We start from the raw sequence: 18860 nt of genomic DNA, 5'->3' as shown, positions 1-18860 counted from the left end.
AATACATTTTTACGACTGAGCAAACCTGTTATGACTGGTGTTTCTGCAAAAGAAACATAAGCACATCAAAATACGGCTGATTTCGAGTTGCCGATAATAGAACAGCTGGTTTACACGCAGTTTAAACGGAAAGGTTGCCGAAGTAAAAGAGGCTGCCGACAATAGTCACACTCACCTGAGAAGTTTGGAGCGCCTTAATAACGTTTTCAAACCGTTTTGGACAGTTTTGTTGATTGGAATTGATAGAGTAGCTAGCAGCAGATGAATGTAAACAAACAGACACGTCATATGTGTGCGTGACACTGAGAAAATGCTAATAGAAGTGCGGAAGCTGCTTAGATTGACGAGAATACGTAAATTCCCCTATATGGTTTGTATTGAAAAATATCGTAAATTCAATAATTTAATAGAGTTAACAATATTTAATATGCTTATAAGAACATTGTTAACATTGCAAATATGCTTATAAGAATAGTAATTTGTTGCTTATAAATAAGCATTAATCTATTTCTCTAAAGTATAGATTACTTCCAATGATGACGCAAAAATATCAACTTAAACTAGTGCTTGTCAAACAAATTGTACAGTCACCTGCCTTCACCTTCACTGCGTCGTTGATGACTGATTTTTTGGAAAATAAATTAAAAAAATTCTAATAGCAGAGCACACATCCGGTAACGTAGTCCACACATTATATCCCCTTTGTTGTTATGGTTGAAAGCCACTCTTTGTGTTCATGGACGATTGCACCGATGAATTTTAGTTCATGCTCTAAATTTATCAGGTACACCTTAACTCAATTCAGACAAAAAATCTCTAAAATGAGAACTTTTAAAGAAAGACCAGTAAAGAACTTATCAACACATTGTAGTTTCATTTTTATACCTGTAATCTTGACTTTTTAACCTAGGGGATGAGTACTTAAGGGGGTTATATTTTGATAAGTTCTTTGGTGGGAATGACTGATGAAGACTGCACATTGTAGTCGATATACGTATCTGTCATGGATACCAAAATTAATTAAGTGGAATTAAATGGAAGATAACCTTTTTTTGCTGTTTTATTTATTACAGTAGTTTGATCTATTGTGGTATACCCCGTGTGCTTAGTGTAGTGCATGTCGTGTTAATATATCTCTATTGAGAAATGGTTTTGATACAGATGTCATTCTTGCGTTCATCGCAAGGAACCGTTTCTAATTGAAACGTCTCACTATTTATACCCTTCGAAGAGTTAGAGCACACTCCAAAGGCGCGTCCCTTTGTCAGTCGTAATCGGATTCCTTAACAACAAAGTTAAGGAATGACACCGATATTGACCATGTATCAGACCCTAGAAAACAACGAATAAAAGATTAGGAATCACATAGATGAAGACTAACTAACTCATTTTTCCTTATTTCAAGATCATCCTCGGTGGATCAACCCGAGCTTTGTCACTATTATCAAGGCGTTAAAAGTAACAAGGACTAAGATGTGTTTCTTTTGATTACTGAAAAGTCCTGTTCTCCTAGTTTGAAGTAGTCAGAACTAGGGTTCGATGGTAGATCTTACACCGTAACGCGCACCACGAAAAGGTGATCTACCCGCGTTGCGTGGGATCCTTATGTTTACATTTACGGAATGCTGTCGGAATTCAAGCACAAAATCCATTTGGCATAAGGGTCATTTGACTTTTATGACTATTATTAGTTATTTAGAATAACGCATCGCATTATATTGTTGGAAATTACATTCACTGAAAAAATAACAAGTTCTAGTTAATCATGCATAAGAGATACAGATTTGAATTGCTGACAAAAGTTGTAGTTAATCATGAAACCTACAAAACCTTCATGGATAATTTTACCGAAATATGTTGATGAAAAAAGTTAGCGGCAAATGAATGTAAATGAATGCACGAAATGAAGGTAAATGATTTCCTATGCCTGCTTACGGTACACAATATTTTGTTGTACCTATCGTAATCGAATTCTGTTATTAAGCATTTTAAGTCCAATATATTGAATATTAATTCAAGTCCGGATTTTTTAACGGCGCCGGTGGTGTAGTGGTAAGCGTAATTACCTCTCACCCCAGCAGGCCTGGGTTCAATCCCAGTCGGCGCTGCCGGGATGTTCTGAGGCATAACATCTCTGATCACGCCTTCCTTCGGACGGGAAGTAAAGCCGTTGGTCCCCGGTTCATGAGTTGATGGGTCGATAGGTAGGGTCCAGGTGTGGGAGCTGCCTTCCTGGCACGTCGGTAGCATTGGTGCTCAGCACGGAAAACAAGATCGACGGATAAAACAAACCAAAGGAAAAAAAAAGAAAAAGTCCGGATTTTTTTCCTTTTCCATAGTACAGGATACCAAAAATTAAGCATGAGATCTAAAAAAACAATTTCCAGTGTCTGGCATTTTCAATAATTTTGATAATTTAGAACCTTTAGAACTTTTCATTTCATTGAAAATTTTTCTCACATATCTTACTGTTACCATTTTCTGTAATTTTCACCTCCATAATCCTAAATAATTTTCGTAAACCACGCACATAGATTATTTTACAGGAGTCAGTATTTTTCACTGGATTTTTGAATTGCTGGTAAAAGTCGGTGAAAATTCGAATGACCGTTATTCGTAAGGAATCAATGAAATCGAGAAATTTGATTTTCTATCATTAAATGGGGTTAACAGAACCAAGTATGTACAATTTCGGAATAAATTTTCTCATTTTTGAATTTTCCACAGTTTTTTTAAAACTTTTACCGAACAGTTCCGCAATTTACAAAAAAAAAACAGTTAAACCTTACTGACCAGATTAGTGTGCAGGATTTGAAATTTGTTCTCAATCCAAGTCTCAGAATCTTAAGATGTTTTGTTATTCCTGGATCTTAAATTTCTGTGCACTGAATCTTAAAACTTTTCATTATTTGAATTTTGTCAAGGATTTATTTATGATCTTTCCAAAAAGACTTACAAAGAATTACTTTTACTTTCAGGATTTCCTTCAATAATCTTATGATTCTGTCCGATATTTGCTACAAATATTCTCCATTACAGTCTCGGAATTCTGTTCAGAACACAATCCTTTCAGAATATGTAATGTCGGCCTAAATTCCCCTAATTTGGGCCCATACATAGATTCAGCAATCGACTAAATTTTCAATAGCAACCAAAAATATCCATTAGTACCGTCCCAATGACGCGTTCATCAAGATACAATTGATAAATAGCAGATTTTTAGCGATGGGCCAAACATTAGAGCCATTTCCCCTACACTGTTAATTTATCTTCGCATTCTTAATAAAACTTGTTTAATTTTCTTTAGAATTCGCGGAAATCTCTTACTATACCAATAAGAATTGAGAAATGTTGTCTCCCAAAATTGCTTTGGATTTCACCTTCTTCAGATTTTCTTGGAGCACTACTCACAGTTTGTTTGGAAATTTACTCATAATCTGTAGCCAAAACCTCCCAAAAATCCTATGAAATTCCCTCAAATTTTCCTATCAATTCTCTAAGAAATTATTTTGAAACTACCTTCAAACAGTAGCATGAAACTCTGTAAAGAATGTGATTTCCATGCTGTTATAATCCATGATTACTTGCCGCTCTTCTCATTTTTTCTTTTCTTTGGTTGATTGATTGATCAACATTTAAGTGATTTTCAGCCGTAGGTGATCATTAGGCGTAATTTCAGGATTGTAGTCTTGGAGTTAAGTTGGTCGTATGGTTAATTCACTTTGAAGGAATGAGTATCCCTAGTATGCTCCCTGAAATTCCTCCCAGTTTGCTTTGGAGTTCCCTGAAATTATATTCATAATCCCCATAATAGTTTCTTTAGAACTACCTCAACCCAAGAGCAGTCGCGTCAAATCACCGTTAAATAAACCTTATTTTTGCAAGCGATCTGGGTTTTCATTGTATTTCAAAATGAACTCTTCCTCTTTCTAGTGATGTATAAACATTTTAAAAATTCCCAAGCTAATTGTTTAAAAACAAATCTATGCGCGTGTACTCAATGCACCAGTGCGATTACTGAAAGGTTAAAACTCACCTTTACTTCTCCTTACAAATTTCATGAGATACTTCTCAAAATTACCTGAAATTTCTAGTAAAATTCCATTGAAATTCTCCCTTTTCCTAATGCTCCTTTAGAATTATCCCTATATTTCGTCAACAACTATTCTCAAAATTCATTTGGCATTCTCATCATAATTATCTAGCCAATGTGACAGAGTTTTAAAATGTTATCCAAGTTCAAGAGCCATGATTTTTTTTTATATGAGATCTTTAAAACACTAAATATTTATTGTAAAGAAATTTCGCAAAGTTTAAGAATGTGAAAAATTTGCCTGACCTCATAATCTAAATAATTTTGTCAAGCAATCTTCGAGCAATCAGTCCGAGTATTCAAATGTTCGTGGATGTCATTGCTTTCTAGAAGAATATTCTAGCTCAATATATCAAGGCCTAGTATCCTTCCTATAATTTACGTGTAATTTAAATACACTTCAAAATTCTCAAACTTCTAAGAGTATTTCAAATTTCTGACGTCTTAAAATTATCTAATTACTGGAGCATAATTTGACTATTTGTTGCGAACCTGAAATTACCAAAATTCTAAAAATTTAATAGAGAGGTGGGAGGCAGAGAGTTTTTCTCCAGTATTCTTCAAGCTACCGTAACTTTTTTTTCAGTGGCATCAATTGCTGAAATCAATTATGTCGGTATTCCTTTTTTATCATATATTGAATCCGGGAAAAATATGTCTTAACCCTGTTCATGAAAAGTTGACCAAAAACGTCCTATACGGCCGGTGGAAGCATATCTGTCCCATGTTATATTAGAGTTCTATAGAACATGGAGTTATGCGTCCCCCGGCAGTATATTTCTGAATAAATGCATCATGGGCTGATAAAAGCTTGTTTTCCGTTTGATCAAAACTTTCCAACAATATGACCAATTTATATTGACAAAATCTTGCTATGATCTAGATGTTATTTCCATTGCAATTTCAAGATATAGGTAGATGATAGTAGCAAGTCATTATCATCTGAATGATATATATATTTAGCTATGTCCAACAATGGCAAACAAATGTCGTGTTCTTATCGAAGGAAATCGCACATCGTCGTTAGTCGCATATTGTCTATTTAGTTGAGATTGCACAAATGCTTACCTTGCAAACAATGCTTCTCATATACAATAAATAAACTTCCGTTCAAAATGTGCAAATATTCACACTGCGGACTTGATGATTAGTACTAATGACCCGCCCATTCATTTTTCCTTTAAATTTCAATAAAAATTCGCCACTGCCTGCGAACGATTAAACTCCGTTACATCACATCAAAATTGAGATACTTTCTCCTCGCGCAGCCAGCTTTTTAAAAGATGCAGCTTCCAGTCGAGAAGCGATCGATGCGGCCGACTTTACTACACATACCTACCCTGCACGTACCCACGATGACGGTGAGGCTCAGGTACTGAAGAAAATACTTTTGACCCAGCTGCGTAGGCTGAACTTACACCACCTATTCATTGCAAACGACCACAAAAAAAAATCGTGCTTGTGTGTCTGCTTGTATGCAAAAAGCGAAAGACTAGTGCTGCTCCATCGTAGTTTTCACGCGGTCAGTGGTCATTAGCTGGTTTACCGGTATTTTTTAGAACGTTGTTTGTTGGATTGGTCGCAATCATTTTGAACGAAAAAACGAATGGTCACGCTATGGTCGATTCGTGCTTAAGGAATGGGTCACGCAGCAGATAGTTGTGTCAAGTTCTACGATATATCAATAGAAATGTATAATGGCTCCCTGGAGACTGATTCGATCAACAAGAGGCCAATAATTTTAGTGCTATCTCTTAACCTTATCTCATTTAGTGAAGGTGATAAAAAAGAGGGTGTATTTAGCATTTTATTTCAATCCCAGGTGACTAAGTTGAACTATGTATTAAGATGATAGTTCACAATGAAACACTTCTGTAGTGCGACTTTGTAAACATTACGAATTATTAATAGGTAAAAGAGCTCTACCGTTTGCCTAAATTCAATGTTGCTAGTGCGTATTTTTCCGCTCCTTTTTATGAAGGGTAAAATAGTTATATATGAGAAATGAAGGAGTTATCTTCCATAGAATAGAAATATTTTCCTTTACAGCAATTCCCAAATACAATTCATTGCAATAAAATTACATTAGGAATAATTTTAACTCGCTGACATAAAATCGCTGATTGTGACTCTTTAAAAGCGAAATTTATAGGTTTTATGTATCAAAATAACTTTTCAACCTCTTCTTGTAACTTACAAGGTTTGCGTGGGTGACCCTTGGTCGGCGAAAAAGGCCCTACAAAGGTTTGTTTATTGTTTATAATGTGTCAAATACACACTTTTCAACCCCTTCTTGTAACTTGCAAGTACAACATATCATATCAAAATAGCATCCAATGATTCCATAATTTCAAAAAAACATTATTTATAGTATAGCGAAGTGAGTGGAAGCAATCCTGTCGAAAAGTGCTACACACTTTAGAATAACATAACGGCCTACTTTTCGTAACTAAAATATCAGTACCGAAAAGCTCTACTGCTTCGACACTCTTTTGAGTGTGCAAGAAATTTAGTAGCCTTAAGTTAGTATCTTGTTTGTATTCGTAAAAATGGGAAACCCGGGTTATATAACAATGAACTAGAAGAATATTGAACAAGAATGCAGTAGAATATTTACCGCAACGCCCATCCATATTGGCAGGATCTGTATATAACATTATATAATGTATATTTAAGATGGCGCAACCTGGTCATTTTCGTTTTAGCGCCATTTATAAGGCGTCCCAGATTGACTAAGCACGATATTTAAAAAAAAATGCTAATATGACTTAGTTTCCAGCTAATTCCATTGTTATTTCATATTCATGTTCTCTAAAGTATTCTCTTTCAGTTTATCTTACGCTACTCATTAGCTTAAGCACAGATGCCTTTCCAAAAATTTTGGATACTTTTTTCCAGTCTTTTCCAAACGTTGTAACCGAAATCCGCCGCCTTTACATATTTCCGCAAATCCGGAGAACTTCGAGATTAGGGCCTAATTGCTTTTGTAAACAAACACTTCATTTGAAGATTTCTCGCGAATTAAAGCTCAATCTCAAAAACTAACAACACAAACAGGTAGAGGAATGGTTCCTCTATCATTTGGTATAGTTTGTTCATGATATTGTTCTTTTATTCGCGAGAAATCAGCGATTGCCATGTTTGTTTACTAAAGCTTTTACACCCAAATCTCAAAGTTCTCCGGAAATATGCTTTGGTCAGGGCCCAGAGAGTTTCGATTAGCCTGGCCTGGGATCAGTTTGACGGAATCATCTCCTTGGGTACGAATTGGACCTTGTTGGCTTTATACCAGGCTACCGTGTCCTTGGAGTAATGAACCGACGTCAAATCAGGCCGAAACCGTACTGAGGCATCATGTTTGCGGTTCATGGGTAACAACGCTTATTCGTACACTTCACGCACGTAAACATCGGTTGTCATTGTCTCCACTGTCACGCAATGTTTGGAAAGCATACCCCACTCACAAATGGCTTGCCAAACCATAGCCTTTCTACCTAATTTCACGGTAAAAATCGCCTTATCCGCGTCGTCAACAGTTCGGCTATCACGAACAATGTAGTACTGATCACCCGGAAGAGTTTTGTAATAAAATTTGTCGTATGATTCATCGTCCATAATTACGCACACCGATTTTCCACACAGCAATCGGTCGTATAACTTCCGAGCCCTCGGCTTGTTTTTCACTTCGCTTTGGCTTCTTCTGCTTCGTATACGTCTTTAGACCCATTCTTGCCTTGGCCCGCTGGACGTTACTATTCGAGAATTCCACTTTATTAGCCACATCTTGAACCGAAGCCCTTTTTTTGCGAGTGAAAGCTTGCACGATTTTCCGGTCCAGATTCAACAGGGTTCGGTTTACGAACAGATTTTTACTTGTCCTGGAAAGTTGCTTCCTTGCCATACTTCCAAATCGCGTTTCGAACAACCCCGATACTTACTACACCTTCCAATTTTGATAATTGGCGCAGAGAAATGTTGGGGATAGTGCACAATTTGCACCTTCGTATTGTCACGGGAATGAAAAGAACCGACACTACTTGCGATACACGGAATTGTTGTTCGAATTGTAAACAATGATTTAAACGTTATCTGAAACAAGCAGAGGTGTTCCAAAATCGTGCTTAGACATTCTGGGACACCCTATGTGAGTAAATTCGGTCATATACTATCCGATCTTCTTAACGTGAAGCTTACCGCTAGGGTTTTCAATATTCCCGGGAATCGGAAAATGAAAATTGAGATGTCCCGAGAATTCTAGTGATCCCGGGGATGAGAAAAAATCCTTAAACATTAAGTTAAGAGTTGAAAACAAAGTTTTTTATTAAAAAATCTTGTGCTTACATTTTGCTATCAATCTGTTTGAAATAAAAAAAAAAGAATTACATTGCGATTTTTGGTATAAATTTATTTCACAATTTACATTACAAATATGTGGGGAAAGGAAGTATACACGTTCACTTTCAATTGAAGTCGTTTGGAATGTTTTGAAATCGAGTTGTAGCTTAATTGTTTGTATCAATTTCTAGTCGACATTCTAGTACCCCACTATGTTTTGATTCGCTATGAAAGTCTGCACAGAGAAAAAAAATTACCCCAAATTTAAGTTCTTTTTACTTAATTTTGGGTAATTTTGAGTTTTGCATCCCACTCTCACTTTTTGTTGTTGTCAAAAACGGAACGAGAGATTCGACTTTCTCATGACTATCGTTCAATAAGCTACTAGTGAGTATATGAGATATTCTCAAATTTGAGTTAATTGAACTTAATTTTTGGTAGAAAATACTCACGAGTAAGTAATTATTTTTGCCGTAGTCAAATTTAAACTACTATAAGCGGTTTACTGAAAATAAGCTTATTGAACGGAACATGGGAGATGAGTGAAAAGAACTTAATTTTGGGTAATTTTTCGGTTCCGTGTGACAGATAAAATGAGGGGTTCATGGATTTTCGTATGTTTCGAGGGGTGCATCGATTAGCTTGGGACCGAAGACAGTACCAGAGCTGAGCCAAAAAGTTGAGCACGTTTCTTCTGGACCTACTAGTCTTAGAGTTACCTCTATGGTAGTACCTAGTTAGTAAATAATTTGAAAAGGAGATATCTCCATAGTTTCACTGGAAAACACATCAAAAGGGATAATTTCTGATTATTTTTCAGATACCTTAAGCTATAGCTATAATAATATAACTATAGTACACATTATGTACTAGCTGTATAGAATCGTCTTGTACCGCAATGTTATTCTAATGTAATGCACTGATTCGCAACAGTTATGCGTCCACATTGGCTTTAAGATTCATCCATGTCACAAGTCTTGCGGAAGTGACTATAGGGTAGAGCGATACTTCGTCGCCTATTTCCGTCTTATCGAATAGAAAACTTCGAAAATAACAATGAATTCACCGTGAACATATCAATAATACGTTTGTTCCTATACTTTAGTTAGTAACAATCCTAATCCGTTCATAAAAGTGAGCTAAGATTATGCGGCATTTAAATCAAAACCCCTATCTGCCTTTCCATTAATTCATCGTGTTTGCGAATCTTCAAGAATCCTAGAAACTTCCAGCTACTCCCTTTTTTGTAAATCTCAGGATTACCAGAACTTTAGAAAACTAGACACCCTGAATAACTTTAAGATATTCTAGGTATCTTAAGAAAGTTCTCAAAGTAAATTTTGATAGTTCCGATAGATCCTTATGTTCCTGAAGTTTCTAGCGAGTTTTTGGAATTTTCGAAGTTTATGATGGTACGGAGATTCCTAGAAATCATAGAATTGACAAGAGTTTTCGGTGTAACGGGATCTACAGTTCCCAGCGTTCCAGAAGTGTATCAATTTCATTACAAGCTGTATTATCCGAGCTCCGAGATTAGCTCGGAAATCTTTGTAAAAGCATTAATTTTTCATTGGCGTGGATTTGGCACGCCTGTAGTGGATGAACACATTTTGCGGATTAAAAATCGAAGTTTCTGTAACAGTCCTGGATTTAGATTCCAACATAAACCAAATTCTATCTCCACGTGCTTGAAAATGTTGGTAGTCTGTCTGTGACTGCTTGTGACTGCGATCCTGAAATATAAAAATATGAATATAAATAATGAATATAGACAATCAAACCTTCTATATTTACGTACATATACTAATATAAGATTGCTTATGAAGACTGGTTTTCTTGCCTTCCTGTTATTGTGGATGCAGCTATATCTTTGATATGCGTACACAGCAAAAAATAATTTCAACTGCTTAATCACAATATCCTACAACGCATCAACAACAAACCAACAAACGGAAATATTGCAGGTATGATGAGTAAACCGGTGTGCTCAATTCCATCTAATTCCAGTACATTCGCTGCCTAAATGCCAAATTTGTCCTTTCGTGGCGATTAAAATGATACCATATTTTCAACGTGGTAGTGCATCCTCTGTGACGTGATATTATTTTTTGTTTTGCTGTGTAGATTGCGAATTCCTGCACTTTTAAAGCACAGCCCGATTACTTAATTGTCCAGAACCAGCAAGCGAATGAGCTTGCACTTTTCCAGAACAAGTTCAATGCCAAGTTGTAGGTATGTATGGCACGGCTATAATCAAATTCAAACAGACAACCTCACCACATCGCACACTGCAATAAAGTCTTCACTCAACCAACTTCAACAATTTTACTGTAGACGAACAAACAGTTGGTTGCAGAAAAAAGAGAATAGCGATGTTCTGCAATAAATTATTCATTAGTACGAGTAGACGACGACACATCGAAACGAAGCGGTTTTCGTATGAAAACAGTCGTTTCGACTTGGTTCCATAATGTGGCCCCAGGATTTTGTTTATGACAGGCTGTCGAAGTTGACTGTAAAATTAGTGTGACTGCACCCAACTTCAACTTAATGCATTCGTTGCCGTAATACATTCAGAATCATTAAACCTTATTATACTATTAGAATTCTTTTTATATAAACGGTTCATCAGGTGTTTTCAACAACTTGAAATGACTAACCCCTTTTGATCATTAGCTGTCCATAGTGGTTATATAATCAATCGTCAGACAAGCACTCACCACCGGAACCTCGATTACGGGCACTTGAGGTTTTCACCAACCATTGCGGAGCGTCACGACACTCTGTTAGGTACCACTAGCCGGCTTTTTACTAAGTTGTTTATTCGCGTACCTATAAGTACATGGCTACCTCTATGTGCATAAATGATTAAACAAGGTTCAACGATTTCCTTTTCCTCAATGATGCCAACCACTGCGAAAAAGACTAGCATTTTCTCTTCATTGAAATATTAAATTGTTACAAGTTTTGCATTCGCTCTTCACGGCTCGATGCTGAAGAAAAAATAAAAATGCACTATTCTGCCCTGCATGTTCATAGACCCTCAAGGTTCTTTCTGCAGGTGAGCTCTGGAGTAAATAATGCAACTGAACCAGAAACGAGAAATCGATACAAAGTGTTTGATAATGCACTACCTACACCCTCCATTTATAGTGGGTTAGTATGAAGTCAATCAATAGTCATTAAAAAAATGTATCCTCTTTGCGTGTCGATTGCCCTACTAATACTAGTAAATCGCTCACTTCCGTAAACATCGTAGAATGACCAGCAAAAAATATTATTTTAAACTGTTCTCACCATCAACAAAATCATCACCGAATAAAACCGGCTTTTGTCCAACTTCAATCCATTATTCATTTTCTTCGGACAGTGCAGACACGACACGGCTGGTTTTACTTATTTTGTGCGGTGAAGTTTCACGCTGTGGCCCAATTTGTCGCCAACATTGACTTCAGAGCGGCGATCCAAATGATTCGTATATGCACCTACTGTTAGGTAGGTACCAAGTTGTTGAAAAGTTTGTGATTGACCGCGATCGGCACACCAGTCAACGAACTGTCGTCTTGAGCCTTGCTTGGACCTCTTTGTGAGCGAAAGCAAAACAGCAAAGTGAATTTAAAAACATGGTTGATCAAAATCATCCCTCCGGTGTAAAGCACGGTGAGTTTGATTTTTTTTAACATTTGTTTTTGAAATTGTATTACCCATGGATGTTTTCATTACTCAAATAATGTTTCATTACGCGAAATTACACAGCAAATATGATAGTAGTATTGATGCTGACGTATTAAATATTAATGTAGGTTGAAAAAAGCAGATACAATATATATATTATATCAAAGTATGCGAATTTGTTCGTAAATTCTGTGACATTTTCCAACGTAATATAACACAACCGATGAATGGAATGACCTTTGAGCAGTTGTTTGGATTTAATATTCAACTTGCTGTGTGCATAGCCTATTTTTAAACGTACAAAAAGTACACAAATTAACAATAGTGAGTTTTGATTTAGGATAAGTGTTTGTTAAAGAACATGTTTGCCAAAACTTGGGAGGTCCCAAGTTTTGGCAAACATGTTCTTTAACAAACACTTATCCTAAATCAAAACTCACTATTGTTAATTTGTGTACTGAGAGGTCTCAGAGGAGGTGGTACGAAGCGTTGTCCGAAAACGCTACTCACATACGTATTGCAGTAAACGGTTTTTTTTCATACATTGCAACCCCAAGAATCTGATATTTAAAGTGAAAATGTAGTTCTTTGAACGACCACGACGAAGATCTATCAGTAACATGTTCATAAAACGGAAATATAAGTCAGTCATAAATTGAACTCGTTAGTGCTACTGCATTCAAAATTCCATCCTGGCCGATACAAAATCAAGCTTGCGTCCGTAACCGGTATGGCCAATGCAAAAGAAAAAGTACAGACTATCAAACAAGCAAGTCAAGTTTCTTGTAAACACACTTTGCCCATTTCAAGCAAAAACCGGTTGCACATAAGTAAGCAAGCAACAACTATTGATCCCTTGCGTTTTTGCGTTGGTTGGTGCTGATGCGGGGAAAGGATCATGCCAGATCTTGCATTCAAAATGCAAAGTTAAATGTTGTTTATACCGGCACAATTTATGCTGACTCTGAAAATTAAAAATAACTTGTCCGCACCCAACAGTGAAATTTAAGATTCTATTAAAGATTTGCATGAAAAGTATGCAGAATTTGCAATGTTTCGCGACATGAACAATAATTTAGTAATTTTTAATATTAAACGTGTTTTTATGTTACACAGCATAAAAATAAATTTTAATATTACATCCAAGAGGATGCACTTCAATCATGTCGAAAATCTCATGTAATTTTTATGGCCACACAAATAAACAAATGCAGTAAAAGTAGCGTAATGTCAGTTCATGCACTGTATTAATGATAATTTTGTCTTTTTTGGCAAGTAATATTACACCCTAATTTTAACACGATTGAAGTGCATCCACTTTGATGTGATATTGAAATTAATTTTTTGCTGTGTACTTCATACGCGAAGTTTTCTATTTTCAGAGTTGGTTCGAAATGCTATCTAACATGAAGCTTTAGTGTGATAATTTATAAGTATTATCTAGTCTTAGAAGAGGGTAGGTAGATAGTTCCTTTAGAGTACGGCAGTATTAAATTTGAATAGAAATTGAAAATGAGCGAGGGCCATTAATGGGACAGTACAAAGTCAAACGTCAAGATTAAAGAGCCTGAATTTATAAAGAGACGACATGTCAAAATTAGAACAATCGATTATCTGTCAAAGTCATAGGAAAAGTCATTCCAATCGAGCAGAAGACCTAAGATGTCGCCTCTTTATAAATTCAGGCTCTTTAGTCAAGATGATCAAGTTGGTCATGACGAGAGGAGCAACACAAGAGTTGGGTAAAGAAGTGCATTATAACACACCATCGGCTTGAAATGCTTTCGTCGCTAGAACTATTCCACAGCTACAGACAGTATATGAGCAAAGGCAGACACACACTTTTTTTGCCTGTAGATTATCACACTTAAGCTTCATGTTAGATAGCATTTCCAACCAACTCTAATTTCTTATGTTAGCTTATTTATTTCCCCAAATCCATTGCGTCTAGAAAATTATCTCGTTAAGGTTTTTTAGAACAATATGCATTTTGGACTAACTTGCTTCTACGCTACAGTTCATTGCAAGAACTGCCATTACATTTGGTGTATGGATCATATGCATAAGTTGTAATAAATCCAACTTTACATTACTTGCTTTGCAAATTCGGTACTCTAAATTATATTTATCAAACGAAACAGGCGATTGATTTGAATTGCATTTCGTTTATATACCGCGTAGGCACCATATTTGACACTGTTAAGGAAATATCAAATACAATATTTATTAAAAAATCAACATTCGTGAATTTCTTTGAAATTTTGCGTGCCGCTATTTGAAATATCTAAGAATACGAAGAAATTGGACGAACTGTTTGTTTTTATATCGTACGTCGTGTCGCGAAACAATTCTCAACAACTCGCGATCTCCTCTTTGACGTTAGTTCAGACATTCTACCTACTTCGAGTTGCCTGTGTTGGTGTTCATTCAGCCAAATTCCACCAAACGCGAGTTGGTATAAACCGTATAAACAGGTCGTACTATTTAGTTCGCGTTAGTTCTAATAGTTTGAAATCTATCTAAATTTTGAAGTATGGCCACGAGGATTTCACAGAATATCAAGAAAAAACGAATCTTAACATAATTGGTATTGTATAGGCATTTCACTGTAAAATAAAGAAAATTTAAAATTGGATCAAATGGATGGTCAAGGTCCTTGAGACAAGAAAGTCGAACAAGCTATTTTTGACAGAAAACCCGAGTAAATGCGGGCAAATTTAACCAAACGTGAGATGTGTTTAGACCAACTTAATGGAAAATGGCAAAAACAAATTAGAGGCAACGTACACGGATAGAAATCTCCTTATACCTTTTGGCAAATTTCTATTGCTGATTATTCATAAAATGTATAAGTCAACTAATAAGCAGGCGCCTTGTAAAAAGTTAATGAAGATCATGTGTCAAATGAAATGTATAAGCGGTCACACATACCTTTTATGCATTCTTATATGACCTATGTGGTTTGTCTAATGGAATGTATAAGGCTGATGTTTTGGCAAAAATGTATAAGTGAAACACATGAATAAAATATTTGATTTTCGTTTCGTGTACGGAATCGCACAGACCTACAAAATGAGGGGTGTTCAAGTTTTTTAAATGCACGATTAAAAAAAATCGCCAAATTTGAGACCAATTTTTGACCGTTGCACGCTTTATACACAAACTGTTTTTTTTTTTAGCGACGAATGTAAAGGTTAAGTGTGTTAATAAAGCACTACTAGTTGATTATTGGGAGTTATTTGGTGAAATACTTGTCTGAGTGTGGGCATAGTACAAAAGTGCGTCCAGTTTGGACCTGCGTCAAATGTACTGCATCCGTGGTATCCGCTATTGATATTACTTTGTGAAAACCTTATAAACTGGTTTTGGCAAAAACCAACACTCTTATGCAGTGCCGGATTTAGGATATGGGAGGCCGGGGCTGCTATCCTTAAGGGCCCTCCCATATTGTCTGCTTTCGAAGTTTGAACTTTGTGCGATTGTGTTTTTACTCCTATCATCTTGATATGAAAAAAAAAATTAAATTTGTTTTTAAAAAATCAACAGAAAATCAAATAATGATGTGAATATTTCGTCACAAAAAAAATAAATGAAAAAAAATTAACTACCGTGATCCGGGTGCAAATTGATCACCGGTTTATAATTGGTTGGTTGGTGGTGGATATCAAGAGAAATCTTAAGCATTTCATCATGAGACTCCAATAGTAGACGAGTTTCTATTTACAAAACAAAAGTAGATTCTTCTGTATAATTTTTATTTTTATTTTATTAACGTTCAATAGCATTCAATATCAGTTTTCAAAAATACGAATCATAGGGTTGGAACCATTGTTGTCCTTAACTTGAAAGTAAGTTTTTTCATTGAGCTAAGTGTCAATCAATCATTTTTTTTAAATATGCGAAAATGGTTCCAATGTTAGAAATTAATAATTTGCTGTGAAATTTAAAAAAATGTGATATAAAAAATGCCTACATTTAGGGAACCCAAATTTAATAAGAATATCTCATAGAAAGTCACTCGAAAGTTATGTGAGAGGTTTATCAATGTCATCCAATATCTAATTTGAGATTTCAAAAATGTCAAAAAACTAAACAAAATACTCAATGTAATAAGTAATCATGCGGTAAAATATCATCGTCATAGCCTATTGATTTTTTTTTTAAATTAGCTTATCAATTTTCTTAGATCTTTTAATCCTTTATTATAAAGACGTAAATGTAAGAATTAATTTCCATATTTTCGTTTTATGTGATCAATGTACCCCCGAATTACGGTATTCAATTTAGAATTGCATTTATTCTCTTTGTTTAAATGCAACATAAAAACAATGCAATTCAGTCAAAATAATTGGAAACATCCATAAAGCATTAATGTCTACATTTAGCTGCAATGTAGACGTAAATTCTTCAAAATCAATCTTCTTAAGATGTTTGATGTTTATCAAACAAAAAGAACTCAGCCATTCATCAACTATCGATGTCCTCAATGACCTTAATATGCAATTAATCAAAGCTAATTTGCTGAAAGATGTTTAACTTCAACCAACGTATAAAATTAAATCAGAAGTGCAGAACTAAACTTTATGATTGTACGTAAAATGAAAATAGAAAAGAATATGATAAATACAACAAATATTTGCTCAGTCAGTAATACCTACTTACTAAATACATTACGTTTTAAACATCTAAAATTCATCAACTCATTAAACTTCGAAAAGTTCTTTCATTTAACTGATTTCCATAAGCGTGCATGTACTTTAACAACATTGTGTGATCCCGTCTTAACCATCTAAAACGTAACTCATCCTGGAATTTCAATAACTGTTTTCTGCGTTCATTTGTGTGTATTAAGTGCATGATGACCAACAAAGGCTCTCATTCGGCAACGTTCTTTTCGATAACGAGGATCTTTTTTCCCATTCAAGGACAAAACTGTTTCCACCACAAGCACTGGTGCTCCGGTTGGAACCAAAACTGCTTCGGTTACTGTTGGAGAGCGTGGTCCAATCCTGCTTCAGGATGTGCACTTCCTTGATGAATTGGCTCACTTTGATCGTGAGCGTATCCCGGAACGTGTTGTCCACGCCAAGGGCGCCGGCGCCTTCGGTTACTTCGAGGTAACTCATGACATCACTAAGTACTGCGCGGCTAAAATCTTCGATAAGGTTGGAAAAAAAACTCCGCTCGCCGCGCGATTCTCCACGGTCGGTGGTGAAAGTGGATCGGCTGATACTGCCCGTGATCCACGTGGCTTCGCCGTGAAATTCTACACTGACGATGGTGTGTGGGATTTGGTTGGTAACAACACGCCAATCTTCTTCATCCGCGATCCAATCCTGTTCCCGAGCTTCATCCATACCCAGAAGCGTAATCCTGCTACTCACTTGAAGGACGCCGATATGTTCTGGGACTTTATTTCACTGCGACCAGAAACCACCCATCAGGTTATGTTCCTGTTTGCTGATCGTGGCATTCCAGACGGTTACCGATTCATGAATGGCTATGGATCGCACACGTTCAAGCTAGTTAATGCCGATGGCAAACCCGTGTATTGTAAGTTCCACTTTAAGTGTGACCAGGGAATCAAGAATTTGGACGTAAAACGTGCCGATGAGCTCGCAGGATCCGACCCAGATTATAGCATTCGTGATCTATATAATGCTATCTCTAAAGGGCAGTGCCCAAGCTGGACTCTGAAGATCCAGATTATGACTTTCGAGCAAGCTGAAAAGGTCAGCTTCAACCCGTTCGATCTGACCAAGATCTGGCCGCAAGGTGACTTCCCACTGATTCCAGTGGGCCGCATGGTGTTGGATCGCAATCCAAAGAACTACTTCGCTGAAGTAGAGCAAATCGCATTCGATCCTTCCAGCATGGTTCCTGGCATCGAACCATCCCCAGACAAGATGCTTCAAGGACGTCTATTTTCCTATCCAGATACACACCGTCATCGTCTTGGAGCCAATTACACTCAGTTGCCAGTCAACTGCCCATATCGCATCTCGCTTAATAACTACCAACGTGATGGCCCAATGAACTGCACCAACAACCAGGGAGGTGCTCCGAACTATTATCCGAATTCCTTCGGAGGTCCAGAACCATGTGCGTTTGCTCGCAAACTGCAGAATTCAAAATATAGCGTGTCTGGAGATGTTGACCGTTTCGAGTCGGGTGATGAAGAGAACTTTGCTCAGGCTACTGTATTCTACCGCCAGGTGCTGGACGACGCTGCTCGTAAACGTATGGTTTCGAACCTCGTGGGCCACATGAGCAATGCTTCGTCATTCATTCAGGAGCGTGCTGTTAAGAACTTTGCTCAGGTTGATGCCGACTTTGGACGCCAGCTTACCGAAGGCTTGAAACTGCGTAGCTCTGCTAAGATGTAAGAATGATTTTGTGACCGGGTTAACAGATAATCACATATGTGCAAGCTTCGATATTTTTTTTTATTTCCTTCCTATATTCCATATTATACACGAAGGAGAACTTAATGTTTGTAAAAGTAATGTGTGGTATTTTTAATAATCAAAAGTAAATGGTAAGTTCAATTAGTAACTAATGTCTTCGGGATATCAATTATGTTTCAATAAAGTTTAACGATTTCCTAATTGTTTGGTATTTTATTGTTAATATCACAAAACACTTGACTTGCGTCTTATCAGAGAAAAAACTGTATCATTAATTATTGGTTTGTAAGTATTCTAGATCAATGAGATTCAAATTTTGTGACACCACGGTGCTCCCCAGACCGTTAGGC

The 18860-nt window shown here is 36.5% G+C and overlaps 1 protein-coding gene and 1 long non-coding RNA gene across 3 annotated transcripts in view; both read left to right on the top strand.

Annotated features, from left to right (window-relative positions):
• Cat (Catalase) overlaps nucleotides 1-18860 on the top strand; it is a 32358-nt gene that overhangs the window by 3719 nt on the left and 9779 nt on the right. Inside the window, exon 2 of one of the 2 annotated variants that reach the window (XM_065235037.1) lies at nucleotides 17029-18589. The exons of the other annotated variant lie outside the window; for it this stretch is intronic. Within the exon in view, the coding sequence (XP_065091109.1) occupies nucleotides 17029-18489 (1461 nt within the window). The 3' untranslated portion in view covers nucleotides 18490-18589. Of the gene's footprint in view, nucleotides 1-17028; nucleotides 18590-18860 lie in introns of those variants that run through there. 2 annotated transcript variants of the gene reach the window in all.
• On the top strand, nucleotides 481-2025 carry LOC135712124 (uncharacterized). The gene is made up of 3 exons (XR_010518553.1): nucleotides 481-1174; nucleotides 1240-1415; nucleotides 1450-2025. It is a non-coding gene; the product is annotated as an uncharacterized LOC135712124 (long non-coding RNA).

The sequence above is a fragment of the Ochlerotatus camptorhynchus genome, unplaced genomic scaffold (genome assembly GCF_037179485.1).
Source record: "Ochlerotatus camptorhynchus isolate MF236.1 unplaced genomic scaffold, CSIRO-AGI_Acam_v1.1 ptg000457l, whole genome shotgun sequence".
Lineage (NCBI taxonomy): Eukaryota > Metazoa > Arthropoda > Insecta > Diptera > Culicidae > Ochlerotatus > Ochlerotatus camptorhynchus.
This window is presented reverse-complemented; position numbering and strand designations above follow the sequence as displayed.